The sequence below is a fragment of the Syngnathoides biaculeatus genome, chromosome 13 (assembly GCF_019802595.1).
Source record: "Syngnathoides biaculeatus isolate LvHL_M chromosome 13, ASM1980259v1, whole genome shotgun sequence".
Lineage (NCBI taxonomy): Eukaryota > Metazoa > Chordata > Actinopteri > Syngnathiformes > Syngnathidae > Syngnathoides > Syngnathoides biaculeatus.
In genome coordinates this window covers 18,647,655-18,674,469 of record NC_084652.1, presented here as the reverse complement: position 1 = coordinate 18,674,469, position 26,815 = coordinate 18,647,655, and the positions used below count along the sequence as shown (strand labels likewise).

The following is a 26,815-nucleotide window of genomic DNA, read 5'->3' as shown; positions in this document are numbered from 1 at the left end:
TATGTAAAACCAGTTGTAACAATTTGGTATATTAGGGGAAAAAAAAGTCATGGTGTACAAAATAACATCCATCCATCCGTCCATCCATTTTCTTTGCAGCTTATCCTCGCAAGGGTCGTGGTGAGTGCTGGGGTCTATCCTAGCTGATAACGGGGAGGAGGCGGGGTACACCCTGAACTGGTTGCCACCCAATCGCAGGGTGGTTAGAGACAAACATTCACACTTACAAACACACCTAGGCACAATTTAGAGTGTCAAATTAATGTTACATGTTTTTGGGATGTTGGAGGAAATCGGAGTGCCCGGAGAAAACCCACGCAGGCACAGGGAAAACATGCAAACTCCACACAGGCGGGTCCGGGATTGAACCCGGGACCTCAGAACTGTGAGGCCAACACTTTACCAGCTGATCCACTGTGCCACCCCAAAATAATATCTTATGAATTTACATGCTCTTTTGCATTTGGTTTGGCGAAGCAAGCTATTCTCCATACATGGTTTGGGAGTGGTATAGGAGAATTTTGTTGGCTATTAGAATGGTTTTGTTAATTTTTACGTTATGTCGTCAAAACCAGTAACCATAGAAAGTACCAATATCTGTTTGCAGATGTACGGAATAAAAGTTCTTTTAAAAATGGTCAGAAAACATGGGGAAAATAGAAATGCATGAAAAAATATACTTGAGTTCAGGACTCACACTCATCTTGAGGTTTGGCACGCTTCCTTGCCACAGTGGCCAGTGTTACAATGGGCCTGTCGTGCACGCGCACCCGCGCGCGCCCATCAGTTCCTGCAGAGCCACGGCGCCCCCAAGTGGACTTTGGCGAACCCGGGCACGCGGACGGGAGGAGGGATCAGAATTTTCGGTTGGGGCTGGACCGGGACAGGAGAGCGAACGGAGGGCTCTTGTGCGGAAAGTCAACGCGTGTCCAGGACTTTATTTCCCGTTTCTCCCCCTCTTGTTCCCCCTTTACTGAAATGAGTAAATAATCTACGCAGGACCAGTCGTGCACTAAGTTTTCAACTTGGAACTGTTTTGGGTAAGTGGTACTTTTTTCATGCAGGACAGCGCGCATTCCCATTTTCTTCGCATCTGGCCTTAATTTTTCATCTATTTCATTCTTGCTTTTACACGTTTAAAGCTGTAGATGAACCGTGTTTTCTGGCGGAACAAAACTTCATGTGCAAATTTAATGAGTTGAACAAAGTCTCGAACTCTTTGTCTTGTCTCTATCATCTCTTCGTATGGTACCTGCGTGGAGATTTTTTTTTTTTTTAAAAAGCGTGACTTTCCCAGTCAGGCGCTGGACAGAAAAGTGGAACGAACATCTGCAGGAGCGACTCCTCCGCATCTTTTACGTTTTGTCCGCCAGAGGGAGACACAATTAGTGCCCGTTGTGGAATTTTGAAAAGGCCCAATACTAGGCCTGATGCACGAATCGATATTAAGTCTTCCAAATTGAATATATTCGACTCTTGGTCGTGGGGATTTGCTGGAGGATTATTTTTTTCAAGTCCTCAGGTGGGCATTGCTTCAAATAAAAATTAACATGGTTTGCCACACATTTCTGCAGTTCGAGTTTTCAATTTCGACTTCGGCCTTTCTTTGAGGAGCTTGCATGTTCCACTTGTGCAGACATTATATTTCCCTGATCATATTCCAGTGACACGCAAGTTTTTTTTAACTTAAGTCTCTTCCCTATCTGTAGTTGTAAATCTCAGTGTATTTGTGTATACTGTATGTTCTGTGATTGACTGGCGACCAGTCCTGGGCGTTACCCTGCCTCTTACACAAAGGCCTGTTGAAATAGTCTCCAACTCAACCCTGATCCTAAATGATAAGTAATAAGTGCTGGTAAGAATATGGATGGGTGGTTGTACTGACAGGCAGGCAAGCATCTTGCTGAAATTCACATCACATCCCCTGGGTTGAAAGGACAATCAGAGTACATTAGTACAGTACAGTATTTGCACCCCCAACTAGTGGATCAGTGGAGCTCATCCAGCCCAGTCCAGTAGGTTCACAGCAGTCAAACTCAAGGCCTTGGGGCCACAGCCAGTCCGCCACATCAGTTTATGTGGCCCAGTAAAGCAAGATTTCTTGCAAAAACGGATTTTATTGAATTCCCTTAGGAAGGAAAGCTGGAGCAAAATTGCTTTTTTCATGGTTATTTAAAAAAAAAAAATACCATCTTGAATTCAACAATACAGCAGTTCATATCCTGAGTCTATCCCAGGTGACTTTGTGTACAAGTCGGGGTACATCCTGAACTAGTTGCTTGCCAATCACAGGGCACATTTGGACAGGCAAATAACCTTTCACCTTCACAGTCACACCTTGGGAGAATTTAAAACAGGTGTGTCCGAATGTTTTCCTCTGATGAGCACATACTGAAAGATCAAAGGACGCAAGGGCCACTTTATTTTTTTCCATTTTGATTTATTAAACACACGTAAACTAATCAATCAACCAATTACATATTGTTTATATATTATAGCTTGAAAAACTACGTCACAACTTTCTATCTAAGCTAGCAAGACCAAATGGTTTCAAATTTTTCAAGATATTGGAGTAGACTGTAGCCCTGTACCTCACTTGAATGGATCTACCCTTGTACTGAATTGGAACACAATTACATTTCTACATTCAGAATTAAAATAAGAGAACAGTGTAGAAAGATGACCACATTAAAGCTGTTAATGTTAACTACACTAATGTGACATGCTCAAACATCGGACCTCGACGCAGTGGAGAAAATGGAAAATATTTGCTTCTGAAAATGAATTGTCTTTAGAAACATTGTTACTATTTTATTCATAAATAGTTTATTTGCATATTTGCATTCCTATGAAAGCTCTACAGTAAATAAAAAAAATAATAATTTATGAGTATTATTGCTAGTCCCCAAAACCACATGCCATGGGATGTAGGTGCTGCAACACTCCACCCCTCCCCATTTTTTCGACACCTCAATGCTCAAGGTGTCCACTGCAACCCAATTTTTAAATGTTACACGCTGTGTCATTTTTATTTATATGTTGTGGGCCACTGCAAAATACACCGTGGGCAGCAAATGGCCCCAAGGCCATTGTTTGGACACCCCTGACTTAGAGTTATTATATAAAATTAACCTAGCATGGCTGTTATTGAAAGGTGGGAGGAAACCGGAGTGGCCTGGCAATTACAGTTTTGCATGTTTTTCAAGGAGCCCCAGTATCATCTTTTCATGTGAAATAAGGAAACTTTAGAGTGACGCCATGTTGGGAAAATATAGAACCAAAAACCACTCCTTGTGCCAGATTTCGTCACTTATTTGTAACGTAAAAGGAATTGATAAGCGAAATCATTAACTAAGCAAACAAATCATTCCTAGGAATGGAATGACTGAAAAGAACCATTTTTTGATTCCCGTCCCTCGTGAGGAGGTAATGACACATTTGTATGGTTTTTTTGTTTTTTTTTTTTGTGATAACATCCCTCTGAGTGATGAACATAGATGTGTTCCGTAAAGAAAATTAGTTGGACACCCTTCCTTCTCGGACCATTGTGATTCTAATTCATGTTCAGGAATATGGAAGCACACAAGTCACGTTTGGTGTGTGTTTGTTTCTTGGCATCAGAACCTCAAACCCACGTTTATGAATCGCTCTTGGTTAGGGCATACATCGCCAGCTAAGTACTTACTTAGTGGTTTGTCACCAACATCTATTAACGCTTCACTCTTCCTCACCACCGGATTGCCAAATATGCCTTAAAAGTATAGTGACGCTAAAGTGTTAAAAATGCTCAAAACTGGTCAGGGAAAGAAATCCCATGAGCGGTTTACTGCTTTGGCCAGGGTCTGTGATGGAAAGTTTCCATCAGCCTCCTTCTTGGTTCCTCTGACAACACAGTAACAAATGTTTTCTCCTCATAGCATCATTGAAGTATAACAAAGCGAAGCACAGTATAAGTTTTCTTTACATATTTAAACATTGGCAGCACGGTAAACTAGTGGTTAGCACATCTGCACAAAATTTGAGAGGTTCTGGATTTGAATCTTGTCTCAAACCTTCCTATGTGGGTTTTCTCTGGGTACTCAGGTTTTCTCCTACATTCCAAAAAACACGGAATTCAGATTCACAGAAGACTAAAAATGTTCCAAGTGTGAATGGTTGTTTCTATGTTTATATGCCTCCTTTAAAAGTGACTGGCAACCAAGACAAAGTCAGCTCCAGTCCACCCAAGAATGTCACGTGAACAATAAAAGCACAAAAGGAAATGCATAGGTAATCCTCTAATATAATCAATATATGTTTGTTACAAACTCAGCTTCTTATGTATTTAATCTGCCATTGATAGGAAGAGGAAGTAGTTTAAAGGCATCAAACTGAGGGGTTGTGCACTTGTCCCTTAGTTGCAGGATACAGTATAAAGTGTTTCACTCGTCACATGCTCACTTGCTGTGTTTTTTTTATCTCATACAACAGAAAGAAGCGGAAGATGGAGGGGTTCAAAGTTATTGCACTGTGCTTTATTTTCGGAGCCCTGAGTAACGCCCAGGTACCCGAATGCAGCAGTAAGTGGATTTTTCCCCCCAAAACTTGAACAGCTACAGTTGTATGTTGTGACACTGGAAAAAAAATGGAATGTGTGCTCTGGACCCTTTCATCTCAATAACATCAATGCACTTGCTGTATACTTTTGGTGAACCTCCAGAGAAGAGAGACTGTCCCATCGATGTGTACTTCACCATTGACACGTCTGAGACCATTGCCCTGCAGGAGACCCCCCCTGGATCACTTGTGGAGAGCATTAAGGTTCATTGTTAATTGTCACTCCACTATAGAAAGCCAAGAGTAGCACTCTTTTGTCACAGTGATGTCACGCACTGACATTTTTGTGTCCAGAAGACAGGTCACAGTGCACATTTCTTGGGTGCATTTATCACGACTGCTCGAGAGTTCTTGAGCGTTTTGATTTCTTTCTATTGTAGCTCTTCAGTGAGCAATTTGCAGATCGCTTAGAAGCGGCCGAAATCCGAGGTTCCGTGCGAATCAGCTGGAACATCGGCGGGCTGCACTTCTCCCAGAGGCAGCAAGTGTTCAGCCGTATCGGATCCAAGAGTGATTTCATTTCTGTAAGTGCAAATTAAGACACCCTCGTAGACTGCGATTCATATTATCATGATAAACATTCATGTACTGGTACTGTAATTTGCACAAATGAACAATTAATTATGAATACATTTTGAGATGGTGGGGAAGGTGTTTTCCGAGTAGCTCAATTTCCCACACTTGACATGATGTTGTTCTTTATCAGGATACCAACTGCTTTTTGAAATACACATACTTTCTTTTTAATATATCTCACATGTTCAAGTTGGATATTCTAAAATGTGTTGCTGTGTAACTAATATATGTAATAATGTATTTAAAAGGGATGTCGCAATTGTGTCATTGGATGTTGGTAGACAATTATTATTATGAAATAATAAAACAGATCCTTTTCAAAAGAATCATCCGTCAGGATGATCTTTTAGGAACAGCTGGCAATTGGTCGTTTGCAGACTTTGATCGGAAAGGGAGAAATTGGGTCAAATTCGGCTTATTTATCGGGATGTGTTTACCCAACATAACCAATTCTATTCATTCACAACATTTTTTTTTTTTTCAGAAAGAAATTTCTTGTTAGACATCCATTGGCTATTTAGGGAATTCAAAAAACAACAACTAAAAATTATTATGGGCCTTTTATAGCTGGTAGGCTAACAAGCCAGACTTCTTTTTCCAGGGTGTCAGGGGAATCCGTTACCTTGGCAAGGGCACCTACACGGACTGTGCCATCACCAACATGACCCAGGAAATGCTGCGCTCACCCTCGTACCCCAGCGCCCTCAGATTTGCCGTAGTCATTACTGATGGCCATGTGACTGGAAACCCCTGCGGGGGTATCAAAGTGGCGGCGGAGAGGGCGCGTGACGAGGGCATCCGTATTTTTGTGGTGGCTGCATCCAAGAATATTGATGAGACCGGTCTTAGGGAGATTGCTAACTCTCCGGCGACGGTCTACAGGAGGGACTTCATGGCCGTTGATCTGAGCTCCGGAAGAGCTATCATCCAGACGGACACCATTGACCGCATCATTAAGACTATGGTGACTAAAACACAAAGCCCCACTTGTAGTTTCATAGACCTGGAGACTCAACTGAAACCCCCTCCCTTATTATTCTCTTTTATTTTTTTCCACAGATACATCAGTCATATGTGGAGGTAAGAAAACAGAATGAAAGACCACAACTTTCCAAAATGTGACTTCACTAATGCTTGTCCTTTTTTTTCTACAGTGCTACAAAGTGACATGTCTCGAGACAGCTGGGCCACTAGGTCCAAAAGGCCACAGAGGACAGAAAGTAAGCTTTGCACACATATACTTCTTCAATTATTTGTTGCTCTACAAATTTTCATCTATCATCTTTCTGAACTCTGCCTCTTTTTTCACCACAGGGTGCTAAAGGAGACAACGGTGATCCGGGTCCAAAAGGACAGAGAGGTCGTCCAGGTGACCCAGGTATCGAAGGGCCCATCGGTCAACCCGGTATCAAAGTAAGACACAAATCTTCCAGCAACCTTTCATTTTTAACAGTGGGGGATCGTGAAATTTGCTGTATCTCTCATTCTCTGTTATTCTTTTAACCCGTGTGAAGGGAGAGCCAGGACTCAAAGGCGAGAAGGTGAGAGACTTTTGTCTTCATCTGTTTCTAATTGCCACGTTAAGAATGATGATGCTGAGTGACCATTTGTGACTTCTTTCATTTCAGGGAGAGCTTGGAGCCCAGGGGAAAAAGGTACATCTTTATTGTTGTTGTTTTTGTTTTTGTTGGTTCCCCAGTCATTCTGGATTGTGATTGTCTGTTTTCTTGAATTTTGTCTTCTTCTTGTCTTTAGGGTGTAGCCGGAATCCCAGGACGCAATGGGACAGATGGACAGAAGGTGAGAACACAATTTAACTTAGATGCCTTGTGATTTTCAGTACCAAATGGAAGTATCCTTTACAACAGTTGACCCCGAAGAACCCTTAGCAACTATGTTTGAGTTCCCATTTCTGATTTTGTTGCATTTCTTTCCAGGGTAAAATTGGGCGGATTGGTGCTCCCGGCTGCAAAGGAGATCCAGGGGACAGAGTACGATGAAATTATCGGTGAATCCTTGAACAGGTGTGTTCTGACCGCTTTAAAAATCAGTTTGATACTCACAGGGTTCTGATGGTCACCCGGGAGATGTCGGTGAACGTGGTTTTCCAGGGACTGCTGGTGATAAGGTACAAACGAAACTCCAGTCAAACAAAATATATCATAAGTAACACTTGTTGTAATTCTGTTCCTGTAGGGAGATCCTGGACGTCCTGGAAGATCTGGTCCTCCTGGCATTGCTGGTGAAGCTGGACCAAAGGTAATGAAGATGATATAGAGCACATCATGAACCAACCCATAAACCCAACTGAGTGATGCTGGTGTTGTTTGCTTGGATTTTTTTTAAACAACATCTGTGGCATGTTGTTCACAGGGAGAAAGGGGAAGTCCTGGATCGCCTGGCTTGCCTGGACTGAAAGGATCTGCTGTAAGACTATCAAATGTTAACAATAAATTTCCAAATCTTTAACATTTATTCATCTGTGCATTGTCTTCAAGGGCACCGCGGGTCTTCCTGGAGGGAGAGGAGAGCCTGTAAGCACAACCAATTCACGACAGTACTTGGCTTTCTAACTCTGTTTTCAAGATGGTTTGGATTTTGCACTGTTTCTGTGTTTCAGGGGAGGCGAGGAGATTATGGACCTAAGGGTGCTCAAGGACCAGATGGAGTCAGAGGAGACAAGGTATGACTTAGTGTACTTTCACAACAGCAACCTTTACGTCTGTTTTAATCCAACATAAGTCCGTTTTCTCCATTGGTACGGTTAATTTGTTCACTAACTTGGTCATCCTTCTTCTCATGTCTTATATCACCAAATATTTCACACAGTTAAGGTGTGGTCCAAAAGAGTCAACCTCAACCCATTCCTAGTAACATTTGTAGGTAGAAAATGTCTTTTTTTTCTCTCCCAGGTGCAGCATTGTTCCGCTTGGATTTCTCTACTGTGAGAAAACTGAACCCTGAGAGAAACGGATTTTTGAAAGTTTTGAACTTTTATCTTTGTTATTGATTCACATTGAAAGTGTGTCATAGGTGTGGAAGCACAGTGTTTTTGCAATCCATTCTTCCACTACTGTGTTTTGCTGTCTACTTTTAGGGTGAAATGGGCTCGGAAGGTTTGAGGGGTCTTCCAGGTGAATCAGGAAACAAAGGGGCAAAGGTGAGCTGACATCGGCTAATGTTTTTAAATCGCGACAATAACCTTTATTTAGTCAGTGTTTTCGGGGGCGTTTTCATTCGTCTTTCATCCAAACAGGGGGACAATGGTCTTCCAGGCCCCAGAGGACCACCAGGTACACCAGGAGAGTCGGGACGAAATGTAAGTCAGATGATTTTGGGGGGGGAATATCACCCAAAGTTGTACTTTTGGACATACACTTGAGTTTGTTTTTATTCTAGGGCACACGAGGTGACCCTGGTGATGCTGGACCAAGAGGTGATCCAGGACAATTTGGACCAAAGGTGGATGTCTCTCTATTTTCATCTCATATATATAATACTGACAGGATAAGTGTTAAATTGTTTCTTTGACATCACTTCAGGGAGACCCTGGAAGACCTGGCTTTAGTTATCCTGGACCCAGAGGACCTTCTGTACGAAAAAAAACCCAATACACGTTTACACACAGGCGCTAGCAGCTGTAGCACAACATTCATGACTTTTCTGTAGGGTGAGAGAGGAGAGAAAGGAAATCGTGGCCCTCGTGGTGGCAGAGGAGATTGTGGTCCTAAGGGTGATCCTGGAAATAAAGGAACCCCAGGGGAGGCTGTAAGTGTCACTTGGTTGTTGTGTGAAGTTTTTGCACCATGTAGGTGTAAATACAGAAGTAACTTTTTATTTGTTATTTCAAAAGGGTGAACCAGGACCTCAGGGTGAGCCTGGACCTAGAGGACCCAGAGGAGACCTTGGGCGTGATGTAAGTTAAAAAAAAAAATGCACCAAAATGAGGACCCACTTGATAATGATGGCAGGCCACGTTGAATTCCGTCATTTCTTCTTCAGGGAGATGGTGGACCTGAAGGCGACCCAGGCCTCACTGTGAGACTATGATTTTATCACGTCAGTTCAAATGTGTAAGACACGATTTCCTGTATATATAACGATCATTTCTTCCTGCAGGAATGTGATGTCATGAATTACATCAGGGAAACATGTGGCTGCTGTGGTGAGCCTCCACTGCCATCCGTGACCTCACTGGGCTCATCTGACTGAATGTCACATCCCTCTCGCTTGTCTTTCTGCCTGCAGATTGTGAAAAACGCTGCGGTGCTCTGGACATTGTGTTTGTGATTGATAGCTCGGAGTCGGTTGGCCTGACCAACTTCACTTTGGAAAAAAATTTTGTCATCAACACCATCAACCGATTGGGATCCCTGGCCAAAGACCCCCAGTCGGAAACAGGTAATCCTTTGTCAGCTCGAGCTTCAGATTTGCGCCCCCCCCCCCCCCCCCAACATGTGACTTGAACAATTTGATGATGTTTCCAGGCACCAGAGTGGGAGTTGTTCAGTACAGTCACAGTGGAACTTTCCAGGCCATTCGGCTTGACGATCCCAAAATTGATTCACTCTCCTCTTTCAAGGTCTCACCCGGATTTTAAATCTTTACATGTTAATCTTGCTCAATGTAATTCTGATAATCATGACATACAATCAAGCGCTCTGCAGATTGCATTTCTATTTTGGCATGGAGGTAGGTTAGACTCATTATTGCAGCTTCTGAGAAATTTTGGCATAGTGATTATTTTATTACATTTAAATGGCAAACTAAAAAAAAAATATTTTTTAGAAAACATGAGCAAGTCATCATCAATTTGAGCTTTGTTGACCAAGGGCGCGTTTATTTGTCAGATGTGATCAATTCACCTAACCAAAAGGCCTCACGGTTCTGAGGACCTTGGTTCAAATCCCTGTATGGAGTTTGCATATTCTCCCTGTGCCTGCATGGGTCTTCTCCGGGCACTCTGTTTTTCCTCCCACATCCCAAAAACATGCATTAATTGGAGACTTTAAATTTCCCCTAGGTGTGATTGTGTGTGTGACTGTTGTCTGTCTCCATGTGCCCTAGAATTGGGTGGCAACCAGTTCAGGGTGTACCCGGCTTCCTGCCCAATGACAGCTGGGATAGGCTCCAGCACTCCTGCGACCCTTCTGAGGACAACCGGCTAACGATGGATGGATGGATGGATGGATGGATGATGGATGGATGGATGGATGGATGGATGGATGGATGGATGGACAACATAATCATAGTTTGATGTTCATTTATGACATGGCTCTCTTCTGTACACACTAACCACCTCTTGGTCGTCTTCAAATTCAGGATGCAGTGAAGCGCATGGAGTGGATCGCTGGAGGAACATGGACTCCATCTGCTCTGAAGTACGCCTACGATAATCTGATCAGGGACAGCCGTAGAGCCAAAGCCAACGTCACCGTGGTGGTTATCACCGACGGACGCTTCGACCCCAGAGATGACGATTCGTTGCTCACCTACCTCTGCAGGTGTCTACCTCTAAGAATGTGTTTGAAGATGTCGCATCAGCATTTACGTCAAATCAAGGATTGATCTTATGGTTGATTCCGACTTCCACTCGTGTGTGTGTGTGTGTGCGCGCAGTGATCCCAGTGTCGATGTGAGCGCCATCGGTATAGGAGACATGTTCGACCAGATTGAGGAGAATGAAATTCTGAAGAGTATAGCCTGCCAGAGGGATGGAAGGGTGCTGGGCATGAGGCGTTTTGCCGACCTGGTGGCTGAGGAGTTCATTGACAAGATTGAGACAGTCCTCTGCCCAGGTGCATGGAGATTAACAAGGCACAGTATGTTTTAATAGTAAATCTTCGCTAATTCTGTACCTGTCTTTGATTCAGATCCTGTTGTCATATGCCCCGACCTGCCGTGTAAGACAGGTAAGCTTTTCAAAGGTTTTACAAATAGGATGACATTTGTCAAATTTCTGACACTTGCATCAGAGCATGTATCTGTTTTTGTGTGTGATGGAGTTGATACCACATAAGTCAGTACCCCAAAGTACATTCACTGATAACAATCAGGATAACATAGTGTCTGCTGTATGACGCATCCAATACAAACCTTAGAACTACTTTATGAAAAAAAAAACTGCAATCTGCTCTTGGTTTAACCTAGTGTCCGGATATACAGTATATTCAATCTCTGCTGAATTTTTATTGTATTTATAAAGTGGTCTGGTATCACCTGCCATGAAAAAAAAATCTAGAGTATAAAACCTTTCAGAAGTTGAAAACAAAAGCAAGTAAAGCAAGATTTCCCCAATTCTTCTTCTTAAGTCCCAAACAAATAAAAAACTTGTACTATCACATCAATATATGTACATGTACATTCATATACTGTAAACTAATGGTAAGTAGTACAACAGATGTGAATTTATTACAGCAAAGATGAATCCATCAGCCATAAATTGGCCATAAATTGTGTGACTGGTTCATAAAGTAGCATAGAGCATTTCACCCTAGCAACCTGATCAAAAACCAATGAAACACTTGACATTTCAATGACTTGTTGGAGCAGAAGTCAAAGATGAAATCATTTTACAGAATTGCATTAATGCACCAAATGATCAAATGAGATCTTTGTCAATCTCCTCATTGGTACAGAGTAACTTTTGTTTGGGAGCGACCGCACACGGAGAAACTCAGTGTGCCTTGAGCATCTTATTGTGTGCGTGGTGTTCGTGGGACCCCGCCCACAATGTTATTCCGCCCCCTTGTTGCAGGAGGGCGCTTCACTTCAAGGCAAGGCCCTCCCACTTGGAGGCCTCTGGCCGAGGAAGGCACCCCCTCAATGGTCCCTACCTCTTTGGAGGGTGTCGCCGGCCTTCTGAATCAACTTGGCAAGGAGCAATATGGTGTTGGCGTGGCAACCATGGCATACACAGCCCAACGAGCAAAACTCGCCAGGGGAACAGAAAGGCAGCAGTGGACCCAGCTGTTCATCGACTCCTTCAAATATGTCTATGGGGACATAATGGGAGACCCAGAGAAAGCTATAGGGCTCTGCTAATGATACAATGCTAACCCTGCTACCTCATGATGAAGGATGTCAATATGTTTAATGCTGGACTTAGAAATCTTAACAACGCTGCACCTTTGAATCCAGATATTACGTGCAATATACATTTGGTCTAATGTGAGCGAATCACATGACATTATGCTGGTCTTTTTTGCGTAACAGCTCCATGTCAAGCCTCCCGAAAGCAAAACAAAGAAGTCTTTCTTTATTTCTGAAGTACTTAACCTGGGACTGTGTCCAGGGAACTTCAATTATGACACATAATGGATGTCATCCATTTGTTAGAGGAAAGTTTTATATATATAGAGCCATTCATGCTTCTCCTGTGGAAGGTGGTTTTGCGATGAAACCATATTTCCATTGTGAATCACTGGCTCACGGAAATACTCCAATGACTTCATATTATTCGGCGTTTTGCACATATCCAAGGTTACAACCATTAATTTTGGCCTTTGCTCTGTGAATGAATTTGCTGCAAAGGTCATATTAAACTGTATTGTGTATGAATCAGAAGATGTATGGTGTTGGTTTGATTACCTTAGTTTGAGATGTAATTATAGTGCCTTAATCCTTTTTAAGAGAGTTAAAACCATGTATGGTTTTTATATGTGCATGTTTATTTTTTTGCATGTGCCTTGGCGTATATAAGACAATTGATGACTGGCTTTCATCACAGGTCTTTCGATCATATTAGCTCAGTGACTGCAACTTGTAAATGTGAATACAACTGGATGTATGCATTGTTCTGGCTAAATAAATTGACATAGAAAGCAAATACAGTGGTTTCCTGGTGAAGCTATCTAATCTCCAACAACTATAATCAAGTGCTCACTGGATTGCAAATCTAAACTTTAGGACGTGTGTGTGTGTTTCAGAGCCTGCCGTGGCCAGCTGCGTCCAGCGGCCAGTGGATGTGGTGTTCCTCTTGGACGGTTCTGAGAGGATGGGACTGGAGAACCACCGCCGGGCCAAGGAATTCATTGAAAACGTGGCCCGTCGCATCACCCTCGCGAACGGCCAGTCAGATGAGAGAAATGCTCGTTTTGCATTGGTGCAGTACGGCAGCCCAACAGAACAGCGAGTAGAGTTCCCGCTCACACACAATCTGACGGTCATCTCTGACTCACTGGCGAGAGTGACCTACATGGACTCTTCCTCGGCTCTGGGCAACGCGATCATCCACGCTGTCAACAATGTGGTTTATCGATCAGGTCCACAGGTAAACAGAACACACACTCACGCTGTCCTTGATGAAATGGTCTGAAAGTTTTGCAGATGCCCCTCACATTACCTTATATGTCGGCCATAATCTCTGAGAATATTTCCCACTTGTTGGTTACCTCACGACAGTGACTCGAGTCCAAAATCTAAAAGAATAGCCAGGTTACACCCTTAAATCCACCAGACCACATATTATTACCGCGTGAACCCAACCCAAACATTAAAATGATTGCAACACATTTTGTCTTAAATATAGGTCATCAGACATCTGTCTCAGTTGGACTATCATTCTATGACAATACACATGGACTCTCCGCATTTTGGAGTGAAATAATCTCTCTCCAGATCCATAAACCTGTACAAAAGTAGAAGCGACAACATTGGCAGACAACATTATGTGTAATATTAAACATTACATAAAATTTGATTTGGCCTACTGAGATAGATAGATAGATAGATAGATAGATAGATAGATAGATAGATAGATAGATAGATAGATAGATAGATAGATAGATAGATAGATAGATAGATAGATAGATAGATAGATAGATAGATAGATAGATAGATAGATAGATAGATAGATAGATAGATAGATAGATAGATAGATAGATAGATAGATAGATAGATAGATAGATAGATTACCCTCAAGTTTGAGGGACAAGAGCACAAGCACACACCAGGCTGCATACATAAACATGAAGGGTGCTGGACTATTTTCCCATTCTTCACCATGAGGTCATGAAACAAACCACATACAATGAGTTAGAAAACTCACTTTACCCTTGTTGTTGTTCTGAGTCCTCACATGAAGCTGTTCTGTAATTTAAAAAAACAATAACAGCTGTGTGGTGTCTGTCTCGTCTGTTTTGCAGGGGAACCGCTTGGCTCGTCGCAACGCTGAGCTAGCCTTTGTGTTCATCACAGATGGCATTACATCCGTGGAGCAGCTGGAGGAGGGCGTCTCCTCCATGAAGCGAGCCGAAGGTGTTCCCACGGTGATCGCTCTGGGAAGCGACACAGACGAGGAGGTGCTGCGGAAGGTGGCGTTAGGCGACATGTCGTCCATCTTCAGAGGCGACGACTACACCATGTTGAACAAGCCGTCTTTCTTTGAGCGGTTCATCCGCTGGATATGCTAGTGAGGAACTGTAATGCTCGATGCCATAGAATTAGAATTTGTAGAATGAAAGAAGGCGCAGTCCTTCAACGTACACGTGAACACAAAAAGCAGCAGCCGAACCTCTATGAGCATTATCATTACCGAATGTAAAGCACTGATGCAGCTCGATATCCCTCTGATATGGTGGAGATTGGTTTACAAAAAGAAAAGGTCTTTGAAGTTGGGTCAACCATTTGTCACTACTTTGTTCTATTCATTCTAACTCTATGGTCAGCAGCCCAATCTAAAGACACTCAGCAAAGATTTGTATGATATGCATTTGTACGAAAGTAATTGTAGACTTTGGGTTTTTTTTCTTTTCTCTCTCACTGTTGTCACATTGTCAGTATTAAGAAGAAAGGTGCTAAACTAGAGAAAAGAACAAAGTCATTCTTAGTTCTGAGGACTTTTTCCATTATTATACTATAAAATGGCTTGTCAGGGGAATTAAAACAATCTCTCATATCCCACATAGATGCCACAGGATCAACAACACAAGATTTAAAACACACCCACACAAATTTAAAAACAGCAAAAACATCTGTAAACATGAAATCTAAATAAAGCCAAATGTGGTAACTCTAACTGTGTCTTTTATGTTTAAAAATGCTTGTGTGTTGCTCAATGTGACTGACCCATAGTATTCGGCTCAAGGTTCGGTACTTTGCATGTCACGTACAATGTTCAGCAGATTTTTTTCCGCATTGAACCCATACCCGAGGAGCAGTGAGCAGCAACTATGTCTTGTCCCAGGACCGGATCCATATCACGGGTCACAGCTATTGTTTTTGAGGAATGAATGTGTCCCTGAAAACAGCCATCATCACGTGATCCACATCATCTCAAGGTTCTTTCAGTGTGGGATTGACTGTGAGGCCAACGCTTTTCCGCCTCACAGTTCTGAGATCCCGGGTTCAATCCTGGACCCGCCTGTGTGGCGTTTGCATATTCTCCCCGTGCCTGCGTGGGTTTTCTCCGGGCACTCCGGTTTCCTCCCAAATTCCCAAAACATGCAATGTTAATTGGAGACTCTAAAGTGCCCCTAGGTGTGATTGTGAGTGCAACTGTTTGTCTCAATGTGCCCTGCGATTGCTGGCAACCAATTCAGGGTGTACTCCGCCTCCTGCAAGTTGATAGCTGGGATTGGCTCCAGTACCCCCACAACCCCCGTTTGGATTAGAGGTTCAGAAAATGGATGGATGGTTGAAAATGTCACACCATATCATAAACCTCTGTTGGAAATCAAGACCACAAAATAAAAAATTCACAATGTTAGTAATGGTCAATTTGGATTGTTGTGATTATCTTGTGCATGGATTTGGACAAATTGAGAAGAGTGGCAGACAAGGGTACGTACCCTGCTTCCTGACAGCTGGGATAAGCTCCAGCACACTCCCCACGACCCTTGTGAGGATAAGCTGCTAAGGAAAAAAAATAAATTATATATATACTGTGCCAAACAAATATGAGCGTTCATCTGAGACGTCATGCTGTGGCGACCCCTAACGAGACAAGCAGAAAGAAAGTTACTTCTACACATCTCTCTCTCTCTCTTTCTCTCTCTCTTTCTCTCTCTCTCCCTCTCTCAATATATATATATATTACATAATATGTAGAGAGAGAGAGAGAGAGAGAGAGAGAGAGAGAGAGAAACGTCTTTTTGTTGTTGTTCTTCCTTTTCAACACGATGGATGGCGGTAATGCATCTTAAACATTAGGTGCCCCCAAAAAAACGAAGAAGAAAATAAACCTTTCGGTGTGTGTAAATCTCAGCTATTTGTGGTTCTACAGAATTTCCACCCAACTTCAAGGGTGAGTAAAAGGGAAAATAAAGTACTTAAAGTACTCTTTTCTGTGTTTGTAACAAACTTTACTATTTTCTTTTAGTTTTCGTGATGTAAAACCTCGTATAGATTTCGTGCACACAACATACATACATAAACTATTTAAATCAAGGGAGTAATTTTGGGGTAGTCTGTGACGTGAAACCAGCCAGTCATGCATTAGAATTGAATTGGATTGTGTGTTGGGGTCTTCCAGTGCTGCCATTATGGATGGGGAGCCCCTCTCAGCCTTGTGCACTCCTGCTTTGGTGGTCGATGTGAGCCAAGTGAAGAAAAATGCCCAGAAGATGATTGAACGATGTCAGAAGCTGGGAGTTCAGCTCCGCCCTCACATGAAGACCCACAAAACCATGTAAGAAGTGGATACAGTTGTAGGTAGTCCCCTCTGAAGGGGAAGGAGGGGTAAAAAAGCTCACACTGGTCACAGAAATTATTATATATAGGCAAAAGTAATAATTAATATTTACTGAAAATAAGCTAAAAATGTAGCATCGATATATTTTTGTGGTGCACCAGAATTTAAAAAATGTTTGTCACTACATCACCACTGACTCTTGCCAAAATGTTTTCCAAAATTTCAAATTGTCTTCATTTTTCAAACATTCACCGGGGAACAATTTAGGAAAAAAAGTTACATTTTTATTCTGATTAAACTTAAAAACGGCATACTGATTCCAAAATTGCAGTCATTTTTTTTAGCATGTCTTTTTTTCTAGACAGGTTCCACTCCAAATGAGCAGAATTCCTCAGATAGCTAGCAATAGCTTTCGTAAGACTTGCCAGCTGGTTACGATTGGACTCCCCTACAGCCAAGTAATAACTTGTTTGTGCAGTCAAAATTGAGATACAGTGAGCCCTTGCCCATGCACAGTTCACAGTTTGAAGCCCTGCATATTCGCTGATTTTCTTCTCCAAGTTTTTTTTTTATTTACTGTGTTTTAATAATCATAACGGTCTTAAATTCTCATCTAAATAGGCAAGTTCCACATTAGACATGGCACCGTACAATGTGGCGCACCGAGCATGCACACTGAGCTCCAACACTTACAATTATTGTTATGAGACTTATCCACCAAAGTAGTCTTAAACACACTGGTGACGCTGTTAGCATACATGCTAGCAAGTGTTTTTGCATGTATGTAAGCTAGTTTGATGGTGCTCACGAGGTAGTGAGGAACAATTGCATTTCACATCTGTAAGAAGATGTGGCACGGTGGAACAGCTATAGAGCGTTGGCCTCACAGTTCTAAGGACCAGGGCTCAAATCCCAGCCCTGCCTGTGCAGAGTTTGCGTGTTCTCTCAGTGCCTGTGAGGGTTTTCTCCGGGCACTCCGGTTTCCTCCCACACCCCCAAAACATGCACGGTAGGTTTATTGAAGAGATGAAATTGTCTGTAGGCGTAAACGTGAATGTGGGTGGCAACCAGTTCAGGGTGTACCCTTCCTCCTGCCCAATGACAGCCAGGATTGGCCGCAGCACTCTCCTGACCCTTGTGAGGATAAGCGGCTCAGAAAATGAATGCATGGATCTGCAAGAAGAAGCTTACATTGCCTGTGTAGGCAGGTCATTAGTGACAATGTTGTAAACACTCACGGTGTCACACCGAAACTAAAATTATCACACCACAACAAACAGAATAGCATAACTAACAAATAATAAAACAAATAAAAGAATGAGTCACAAAACATGCACTTTAAACGCTTATTTTCATGCTTCCGCCATATTTTGCCGCACTCTGGAGGTGTAATTATTTTAGGACTCTGTCATGATCCTGCCGCTTCAGCACGAGCTGTGCGGCTGCGCTGATTGGGAGGCACACACCTGTGCCTCGTGTGGCCTGATCATCCCCCGTATATATAGGACCCGGTGACGACTGGTCCTCCGCCAGTTCGTTGAGCTTTATGTCCCGTTCCAGCACTCTCGTATTCCTGACTGAACCTGTGTGTACCGACCTCCGTCCGTTCTCTGACCAACTCCTTGACACTTCTGCCTGCGTTGATCGTTTCCCCGTGTACCGACTCCTGCCTGTCCGCTCATCTGCTCTCTTCGCCCGACGTCACAACTACCGCTGCTGCACCGGACTGCCTGCTCGATCCCCGACCTCTGCATACAACAAACGTGTCTCTTCTTGAACTACCTTCCGTCTTCCGAGTTCCTGCATTTGGGTCCTACCTCTCGTTCCGATGGGACGTGACAGACTCATTCTTTTATTTGTTTTATTATTTGCCAGTGATGCTATTCTGTTTGCTGTGTTGTGATAAGGTTAGTTTTGGTGTGGCACTGTGAGTGTGTACAACATCGTCAGTAACTCACCCTACTACAAAATGCAATGTAAGTTACGGTACTTCTGCTTATTGATGTGAAATGCAATTCTTCCTCACTGCCTTGTGAGTGCCAACATTTGGTACCTTTCATACACGCCAAAACATGTGCTGGTATGCATGCTGACAGTGTAACCATCCATCCATTTTCTTTGCCGCTTATCCTCACGAGGGTCGCGGGGGTGCTGGAGCTTATCCCAGCTGTCAACGGGCTGGAGGCGGGGTACACCCTGTACTGGTTGCCAGCCAATCGTAGGGCACATGGAGACAAACAACCAATCATTCTCACAATCACCCCTACGGGTAATTTAGAGTCTCCAATGAATGCATGTTTTTGGGATGTGGGAGGAAACCGGAGAAAACCCACACAGGCACGGGGAGAACACGCAAACTCCACACAGGTGGGGCTGGGATCGAACCCCGGTCCTCACAACTGTGAGGTCAACACTTTACCAGCTGATTGACCGTGCTGCCCACAGTGTAACCAATGTGTATTAACACTACATCTATTATTTGCTGATATTCGTTATTCACAGAGATGCAACGAACGTAACAACCGCAAATAACAGAGGAACACAGTTGTGCAGTGAGAGGTGTGTGCAACTCCCAGTGGGTCAGTACAATCAATATCTGCAAACATGAAGCTAGCATAGTAGAAATTAAGAGGATTTGTGCCATATCATTTGGAAAACAAACATAAAAAAACATTGCAGTCATGCCTGTATATTTTATATTTTATTGTGTGTCAATATTTGAAGTTTTATAAAACATCTGTATATTTTATGTTTTTTGAAAACAAGAATCTACATTTCAAAAACTTGACATGATAGAGAAAAGATGAAACCGGCTTTGGATTCTACACTCAAAAATTAATTTAAAACAGCCCTACTTCTTATTTTCCTTTCGGCTTGTCCCGTTAGGGGGTCACCACAGCATGTCATCTTTTTCCATCTAAGCCTATCTCATGCATCTTCCTCTCTAACACTCACTGTCCTCATGTCCTCCCTCACAACATCCATCAACCTTTTCTTTGGTCTTCCTCTTGCTCTTTGGCCTGGCAGCTCCATCCTCAGCACTTTTCTACCAACATACTCACTCTCGCCTCTGAACATGTCCAAACCATCGAAGTCTGCTCTCTCAAACCTTGTCTCCAAAAAATCCAACTTTGACTGTCCCTCTAATGAGCTCATTTCTAATCCTATCCAACCTGTTCACTCCAAGCGAGAACCTCAACGTCTTCATTTCTGCTACCTCCAGTTTTACTTCCTGTTGTTTCTTCAGTGCCACCGTCTCTAATCCTTACATCATGGCCGGCCTCACCACTGTTTTGTAAACTTTGCCCTTCATCCTAGCAGACACTCTTCTGTCACATAACACACCAGACACCTTTCGCCAGCTGTTCCAACCTGCTTGGACCCGTTTCTTCACTTCCTGACCACACTCTCCATTGCTCTGTATTGTTGACCCCAAGTATTTGAAGTCGTCCACCCTCGCTATCTCTTCTCCCTGTAGCCTCACTCTTCCCCCTCTACTTTTCTCATTCACGCACATATATTCTGTTTTACTTCGGCTAATCTTCATTCCTCTCCTTTCCAGTGCGTGCCTCCATCTTTCTAATATTTCCTCCGCCTGCTCCCTGCTTTAACTGCAGATCACAATATCATCTACGAACATCATAGTCCAAGGGGATTCTAGTCTAACCTCATCTGTCAGCCTATCCATTACTACCGCAAACAGGAAGGGGCTCAGCTCGGATCCCTGATGCAGTCCCACCTTCACCTTAAATTCTTCTGACACACTAATGGCACATCTCACCACTGCTCTGCTGCCCTCATACATGTCCTGTACTATTCTAACATATTTCTCCGCCACACCAGACTTGCGCATGCAGTACCACAATTCCTCTCTTGGTACGCTGTCATAGGCTTTCTCTTGGTCTACAAATACACAATGTAGCTCCTTCTGACCTTCTCTTTACGTTTCCACGAGGATCCTCAAGGCAAAAAATGCATCTGTGGTACTCTTTCTAGGCATTTTGCTCGCAGATACTTACTTCTTTCCCGAGTCTAGCCTCCACTACTCTTTTCCATAACTTCATTGTGTGGCTCATCAACTTTATTCCTCTATAGTTTCCACAGTTCTGAACATCGGCTTTGTTCTTAAAAATTGGGACTAGCACACTTTTCCTACATTCTTCTTGCACCTTCTCTCCCGCTAGTATTCTATTGAATAAGTTGGTCAAAAACTCCACAGCCACCTCTCCAAATTGCTTCCTTACCTCCACTGGTATGTCATCAGTACCAACTGTCTTTGCATTTTTCATTCTGTTCAGTGCCTTTCTAACTTCCCCCTTACTAATCATTGCCACTTCCTGGTCATTCACGCTTGCCTCATCTACTCTACCTTCTCTTCCATTTTCTTCATTCATTAACGTCTCAAAGTATTCTTTCCATTTACTTAGCATACTACTGGCGCCAGTCAACATATTTCCATCTCTATCCTTAATCATCCGTACCTGCTGCACATCCTTCTCATCTCTATCCCTCTGTCTGGCCATCCTGTAGAGATCCTTTTCTCCTTCTTTCGTGCCTAACGTGGTGTACATGTCATCGTATGTCTCTTGTTTAGCCTTAGCCACCTCTACCTTTGCCCCAAGTCGCAGTCTGGATAAGGTACTATTTTGTTTCTGTGGTTGTAGGATAATTCCGTTGGACCACAAAAACAATACAATTCCTGATTTTCATTCAGTATTTTTCAGCATTTTTATTGTTGTTCTTTTATCAGTTTCTGGTTGTTTGAGTGGCCATTGGGTTTTTTTTCCCCCGCGTTCTTTTACGGAAGGGTACCAATAATTTTGTTTATGTATTGATCTGCCTGAGCATTTCAGCCATCCTGACTTGTGTATGTGTGCTACCATCCCTAGTGAGTGTGCTGACATAATGACAGGGGGTTCACGACGGTGCATTGTGGTTTCCACCCTGGCAGAGGCCTGTTTCTATGCCGACCATGGATTTGATGACATCCTTTATGCGTATTCTCTTCCTTTTGATAAGGTTCTCCTTGTCATCTCCAGTAAACACTTTACAACACTCTACTGAAACGCATATACTGTAGTTTAAATCAGAAGTTTACATATGCAATGTAAAAAGATGTGCTTTTTTTTCTCACTGTCTGGCATGAAATCAGACTAAATGTTTCCTGTTTTATGTCAAGCCCTCCATCCATCCATCCATCCATATTTTTATACCACAACCTCACTAGGGTCGTGCGGGTAGCATATTTAACTGATTTTGGGCAAGAGGTGGGGTACACCCTGAATTGGTCACCAGCCATATGAACAACCTGTCACACTCACAACCATTGGTAATTTATTTCTGTGACCCTTGTGAGGATGAGGGGCTCAGAAAATGGATGGATATGGTTGAACAAGACTTTTCTGCAATGTCAAATTCACAAGACGTTTTGAGGGGTTCTCCGTTTTGGGGGATTTTTAATTTGGGAGAACTCAATCTGTAAGATCACAGCATCCACAAGCAAGTAGAATGTCACGGGATTTTTTCAACATTTTTCGGCTAGTCATCAGCAATCCTGCTCATCTTTGTTAGGTGGAGCGTTGTGCCGTTTTGTCAGAGAGGCTGGAGCTCTTTCAAGTTTTATTGGACCATCCTGATGCTCTGGAGCAACTCAAAAAGCGACCACTGAGAAACGGTCGACTGTGGCATGTCTGGTTGAAACTAGACTGTGGCAATGGGCGAGGTAAGCATTCAAGAACACCGCAATAAGCCTGACAGTATCTGTGAAGTCAAAATTACTGCTGCTGATTGTATTCATTAATTTATTCACTGTAGCTGGCATCTTGCATTCGGAACCCGAGGCACTCAGACTGGCTCAGGCCATTGCTGCAACGACAGGTGTTAAACTAACAGGAGTGTACGCTCATTGTGGGAACACCTACAACTGCAATGGAGTGCAGGAAATTCAGGCTGTCGCAAAGGAAACCACCAACTTTACGCTGCAGTTCATGGAAAAGTGAATCAGCAACACATTCATAGAGTTACAGCTATTCTCAACTATATCAAAGTTACAATTTTTCTCCCCACTCATTATTTTAGTACTTTTATTAAATTTCCTTGATATTAGTGGTGAGCTGTGCATATGGTATCTAGGCCATCAGTGGGGCATTACCCAACTTAATTAATCTCTTAGTATTACCACTTTTACATTATTACCACTATCAAATGAAATATAACAGCATTCAATTCTGTCAACTCACCAAAATGAATCTAGAATCCATATCTAATAACAGGAAAAAAACATTGCAATTACAATACATCATACCAGACAGTATTGGGATGTGTTGCTCGCTAAAGATGTGTTTTGCTAATCAAAGTTGGCTGAACCTAGTTTTGCTTTGACTAATCAATCAGAAGACAGGAAAATGCTGACATCATGAAGGGCCTTAAAAAAATAATCTTACATGCATATACACATCCTGGAAGAAGTGCAGCCAGAAATGAAAAAAATAGACTGCTTGTTTTAAATTAAATTAAAGTAAATTAAAAGTATTAGAATAGAAAATGCAAATGTTGGTTAACTCTTCGGATGGCTTTTAGGAGAGCAGAGAAGGCCTCGCTGACACTGACTGCTCAGTACTGGTTGTTATGTATGAAACAAGTATCTATTTTCCGGAAGGTTAAAGGCTGTTGGCATCACCTGCAAGTCCAGCATTGGGTCTACACCTTCCTGCAGTCACCCAGTCCAAGAGATGGCACAGCTGAGTGAGGTGCATCCAGGAAACTACATATTCTACGGTATGTTTACTTACGGCAGGTGCTGCACCTATAGTATATGTGCCAATACCTAAACGTTGCATGTTGTATATTGCTTTCTTGTAGATGTGCAGCAATCTCTGATTGGCTCATGCGGTGTGGACGAGGTGGCTGTGCGGGTTTTGACAAGAGTCATTGGTCATTGTCCTCACAGGAACCAGCTACTGATTGATTGTGGATGGACTGGGTTAAGGTACAAACTGCATCATACACAGGCTTGTATAGGGCCCAAACCGAGGTTCTCCAAATGGCTACGAAAGTATTCATTTGTCTTTAAAGTAGACTACGTTGGATTTAAAAAAAAAAAATGAAAATAAATCTCTTGACTAATCTGATTGGACAGAAACTAAGTTTGTTCAGAAAGTTTTAAGGTAGTCCTTAGAGCGTAACTTTGGGACCATTGTCCACTTTCATCTATAGCAGAGCCTACCTACTGTGCATCAGTTGTTTTCGACAGTATATAAAAATATATATTTTTGACACAGACATTTGTACCATAAGATTTGTGCTAGGCTACGTAACGTTTTTTGCTTACTTACGAGTTGTATCGTATTAAAAGTATGTGACCATACCTCAAGCAAGCATTACACGAAGTCCTCTCCTGCCTGTAGCACCGGTGACCACAACATACTTTTTACCCCCATTTTTTTGGTCTTATAATACCGTCCGCGCGATCCATTCGTGTTGTCATCACCGCAGTCGCGTTTGAGTTGGCCAGTTAAAATCCCCCTGATTTTAAAACATGGGATGTGATGGTATCGAAATACAAGATTTTATTGCAGTAGTCCGACCTAATGCAATCATGAAAAGCTAATTTGTCTTGTAGTCTGATTCGCACATCACATGTGGTCGTCTCAACCGTTTTCTCTCTCCTATTGCGCTGTTTATTTTATACATATATAAATTTATTGACAGTGAGGTAGTCACAGTCAAAAGACAAAAAAACTACTATATAATTACTACAATATAAAAAATAAACATGCTTCTGAACTTAGACATACTGTGCACGACGGCGACACAGAGTAAATGTCTTTCTTGGAGCCGACGAATAACAGTGAGGTAGTCACAGTCAAAAGACAAAAAAACTACTATATAATTACTACAATATAAAAAATAAACATGCTTCTGAACTTAGACATACTGTGCACGACGGCGACACAGAGTAAATGTCTTTCTTGGAGCCGACGAATAACACCAATGATCAGATCAGCCAATTATGACATCAAAACCAATCGGCCGAACAAAAAAAAATTCCACTTATCGCCCGATCCGATCAGGTCGATATAATCAATGTAAAGTCTACAATTAATACAGTTGTCAAGTTATTTCAGTGCTAGTCTTTTCTGTCCGTTTCATTTTTATCCCTAATATTGTCTGTGACTCGTAGTTTGGATGGGGCTGGAAAACTTCCAACAGGATACACCGTGATCGAAGGGCATCCAAAGCTCAAGTAATTCTACATGACCATTTCAGTCACCAATTGGAATTTTGAATGTAGCTGACAATTGATTATTATTTTTTTTTTCATGCAGGCTCTTGTCCATGACTCAGGAGCACGGAAGAGTGGAGCCCACCTCAGGAAAGTTGGATTACGAAATGTACCCTCTGGGCTCTCTGCTCACACTGATTCCATACCACGTTAGTCTTCTAGTGTATGCCTGTTTAATTCCTTCTCAGTTTTCCTCTTGTCTCACACTCTGCTCTTTTGCAGTCTTGCGCGACAGCAATGATGCATCCTGTGTATCATGTGCACTCAGAGGGCGTCCTTGTGGGCAAGTGGACACCAACACGTGGATGGTGAATAACAGACTCCTGGAAACCTGTGTTTTAATGCAGTATTAATTAAGCAAATACACTTATTAGTAGTTACAGTAGTTTTTGTGTGCTAACAAACTAATTCAGTAATTACATGTCAAGGTAAACCCGGCTTTTGAGCAGATTTTGTGTCGGTATCATAATCATACATTGACGTATTGCAGTATGTAGTATATGTTTTTGTATGTATGTAAAATGCAATCACAGGGTGCTATCAACACCAGTGTGTGTGTGTTTTCTTTCGGCTTCTCCCTTTCGGGGTCGCCACAGCGTGTCATCTCAGATGAACGCATATATATGTTTTGCACAATTTTTACGCCGGATGCCCTTCCTGACGCAACCCTTCTCAGGGAGTGGAGGCCCCAGTGGGATACGAACCCACAACCTCTGGTTTACCAAACCAGTGCTCTAACCACTGAGCTACGGGCCTCCATGTGCTATCAACACCAGTGTTTTAAACATTTCATCATATTCTACATAGGTATTAATTCTATTGGCTATACAATATGGGTACTTAACCTCAACAAGTACAAAATAAATGATTAACTCCCTTTCATCATGCCGTGTGTTGTGATGATTTAATGTAGTGCATGTATGAATCTCTGCATTTCCATGGATATCTCCCAGCAAATTGTGTGTTGTTGGAGTCCTATTGATATTTGATAGTTCCTTCCTGAAATGGGGAAGTCACAAACTTTCAGCCTCCAACCAAGCAAAAGCTAATTTACTTATACAGCGCATTTCATACACAAGGTAACTTCATGTCCTTTGCATCATTAAAAGGATTTGAATACAAAGAAATAAAACATTTAGAACGTGTGAAATAAACATTAAAATGATGACTAAATATATATTAAAAAATGAAAGTACAAGTAAAACAGCATACAGTGCAAGAAAATCATTAAAAGTGGAAATACAGTAAAAAGCATGAGAAAACAACCTGGATTTAAAAACATTTACACTTGGAACTGACGTCACCTCTGTTGGCAACTTATTCCATTTGTGTGCAGAATGATACCTACAGTAAATGCTGCTTCACCAAGTTTATGTAGTGTACATAGCAGTGATAGGACGTAACAAAATACTTTGTCTCATACTTAAGTAGATCTTTCAGATATCTGTTATGCGCTTGAATGTATTTTTCTGCCAGTGCTTTACTTTTACTCCCTACATTTGTAATTTCACATCCGACGCTTCTTACTTTTTTCAGCCTCTGTGGATGACACAATCAATAAAAGAATTAGTCAACTGCAGCTGACATCGTGCTTAAGATCTTTGGACCTTAAAAGACAGGAAAACATAAATCAGGGAGTGTGAACAATGAGGATGCAGCTGATTCAGAGAAGCAAGATATTCCCCACCCATGACCGTAGTGATGACAATTTTGGGATGTTGTCAGCT

General features: G+C 42.3%; 2 protein-coding genes across 5 annotated transcripts; both read left to right on the top strand.

The window, feature by feature from the left end:
* The first annotated feature begins 878 nt into the window (after nt 1-878).
* Nucleotides 879-15,190, top strand: col6a2 (collagen, type VI, alpha 2). 2 transcript variants are annotated; one of them, XM_061839521.1, is made up of 32 exons: nt 879-1,040; nt 4,471-4,559; nt 4,700-4,800; nt 4,977-5,120; nt 5,774-6,136; nt 6,232-6,252; nt 6,327-6,392; nt 6,487-6,585; nt 6,687-6,713; nt 6,801-6,827; nt 6,928-6,972; nt 7,110-7,163; nt 7,238-7,300; nt 7,369-7,431; nt 7,546-7,599; nt 7,671-7,706; nt 7,793-7,855; nt 8,270-8,332; nt 8,429-8,491; nt 8,572-8,634; nt 8,715-8,765; nt 8,842-8,940; nt 9,026-9,088; nt 9,175-9,210; nt 9,292-9,337; nt 9,421-9,573; nt 9,660-9,754; nt 10,495-10,676; nt 10,792-10,970; nt 11,046-11,084; nt 13,101-13,444; nt 14,319-15,190. In XM_061839521.1, the coding sequence occupies exons 2-32, from the start codon at nt 4,484-4,486 to the stop codon at nt 14,583-14,585; spliced, it is 3,045 nt and encodes a 1,014-aa protein (XP_061695505.1). In that variant the 5' UTR covers nt 879-1,040; nt 4,471-4,483; the 3' UTR covers nt 14,586-15,190. The 2 variants fall into 2 exon arrangements, with proteins under 2 accessions (XP_061695505.1, XP_061695506.1); XM_061839522.1 differs by lacking the exons at nt 13,101-13,444; nt 14,319-15,190 and adding an exon at nt 11,930-12,983.
* Nucleotides 15,191-16,277: 1,087 nt separating this feature from the next.
* zgc:162816 (uncharacterized protein LOC571260 homolog) lies at nt 16,278-25,912 on the top strand. 3 transcript variants are annotated; one of them, XM_061838454.1, is made up of 11 exons: nt 16,278-16,417; nt 16,646-16,801; nt 19,307-19,363; nt 21,694-21,823; nt 22,376-22,526; nt 22,619-22,799; nt 23,463-23,581; nt 23,666-23,792; nt 24,987-25,049; nt 25,132-25,237; nt 25,311-25,912. In XM_061838454.1, the coding sequence occupies exons 2-11, from the start codon at nt 16,656-16,658 to the stop codon at nt 25,398-25,400; spliced, it is 1,170 nt and encodes a 389-aa protein (XP_061694438.1). In that variant the 5' UTR covers nt 16,278-16,417; nt 16,646-16,655; the 3' UTR covers nt 25,401-25,912. The 3 variants fall into 3 exon arrangements, with proteins under 3 accessions (XP_061694438.1, XP_061694439.1, XP_061694440.1); XM_061838455.1 differs by lacking the exon at nt 19,307-19,363; XM_061838456.1 differs by lacking the exons at nt 19,307-19,363; nt 21,694-21,823.
* The last annotated feature ends 903 nt before the right edge of the window (nt 25,913-26,815 follow it).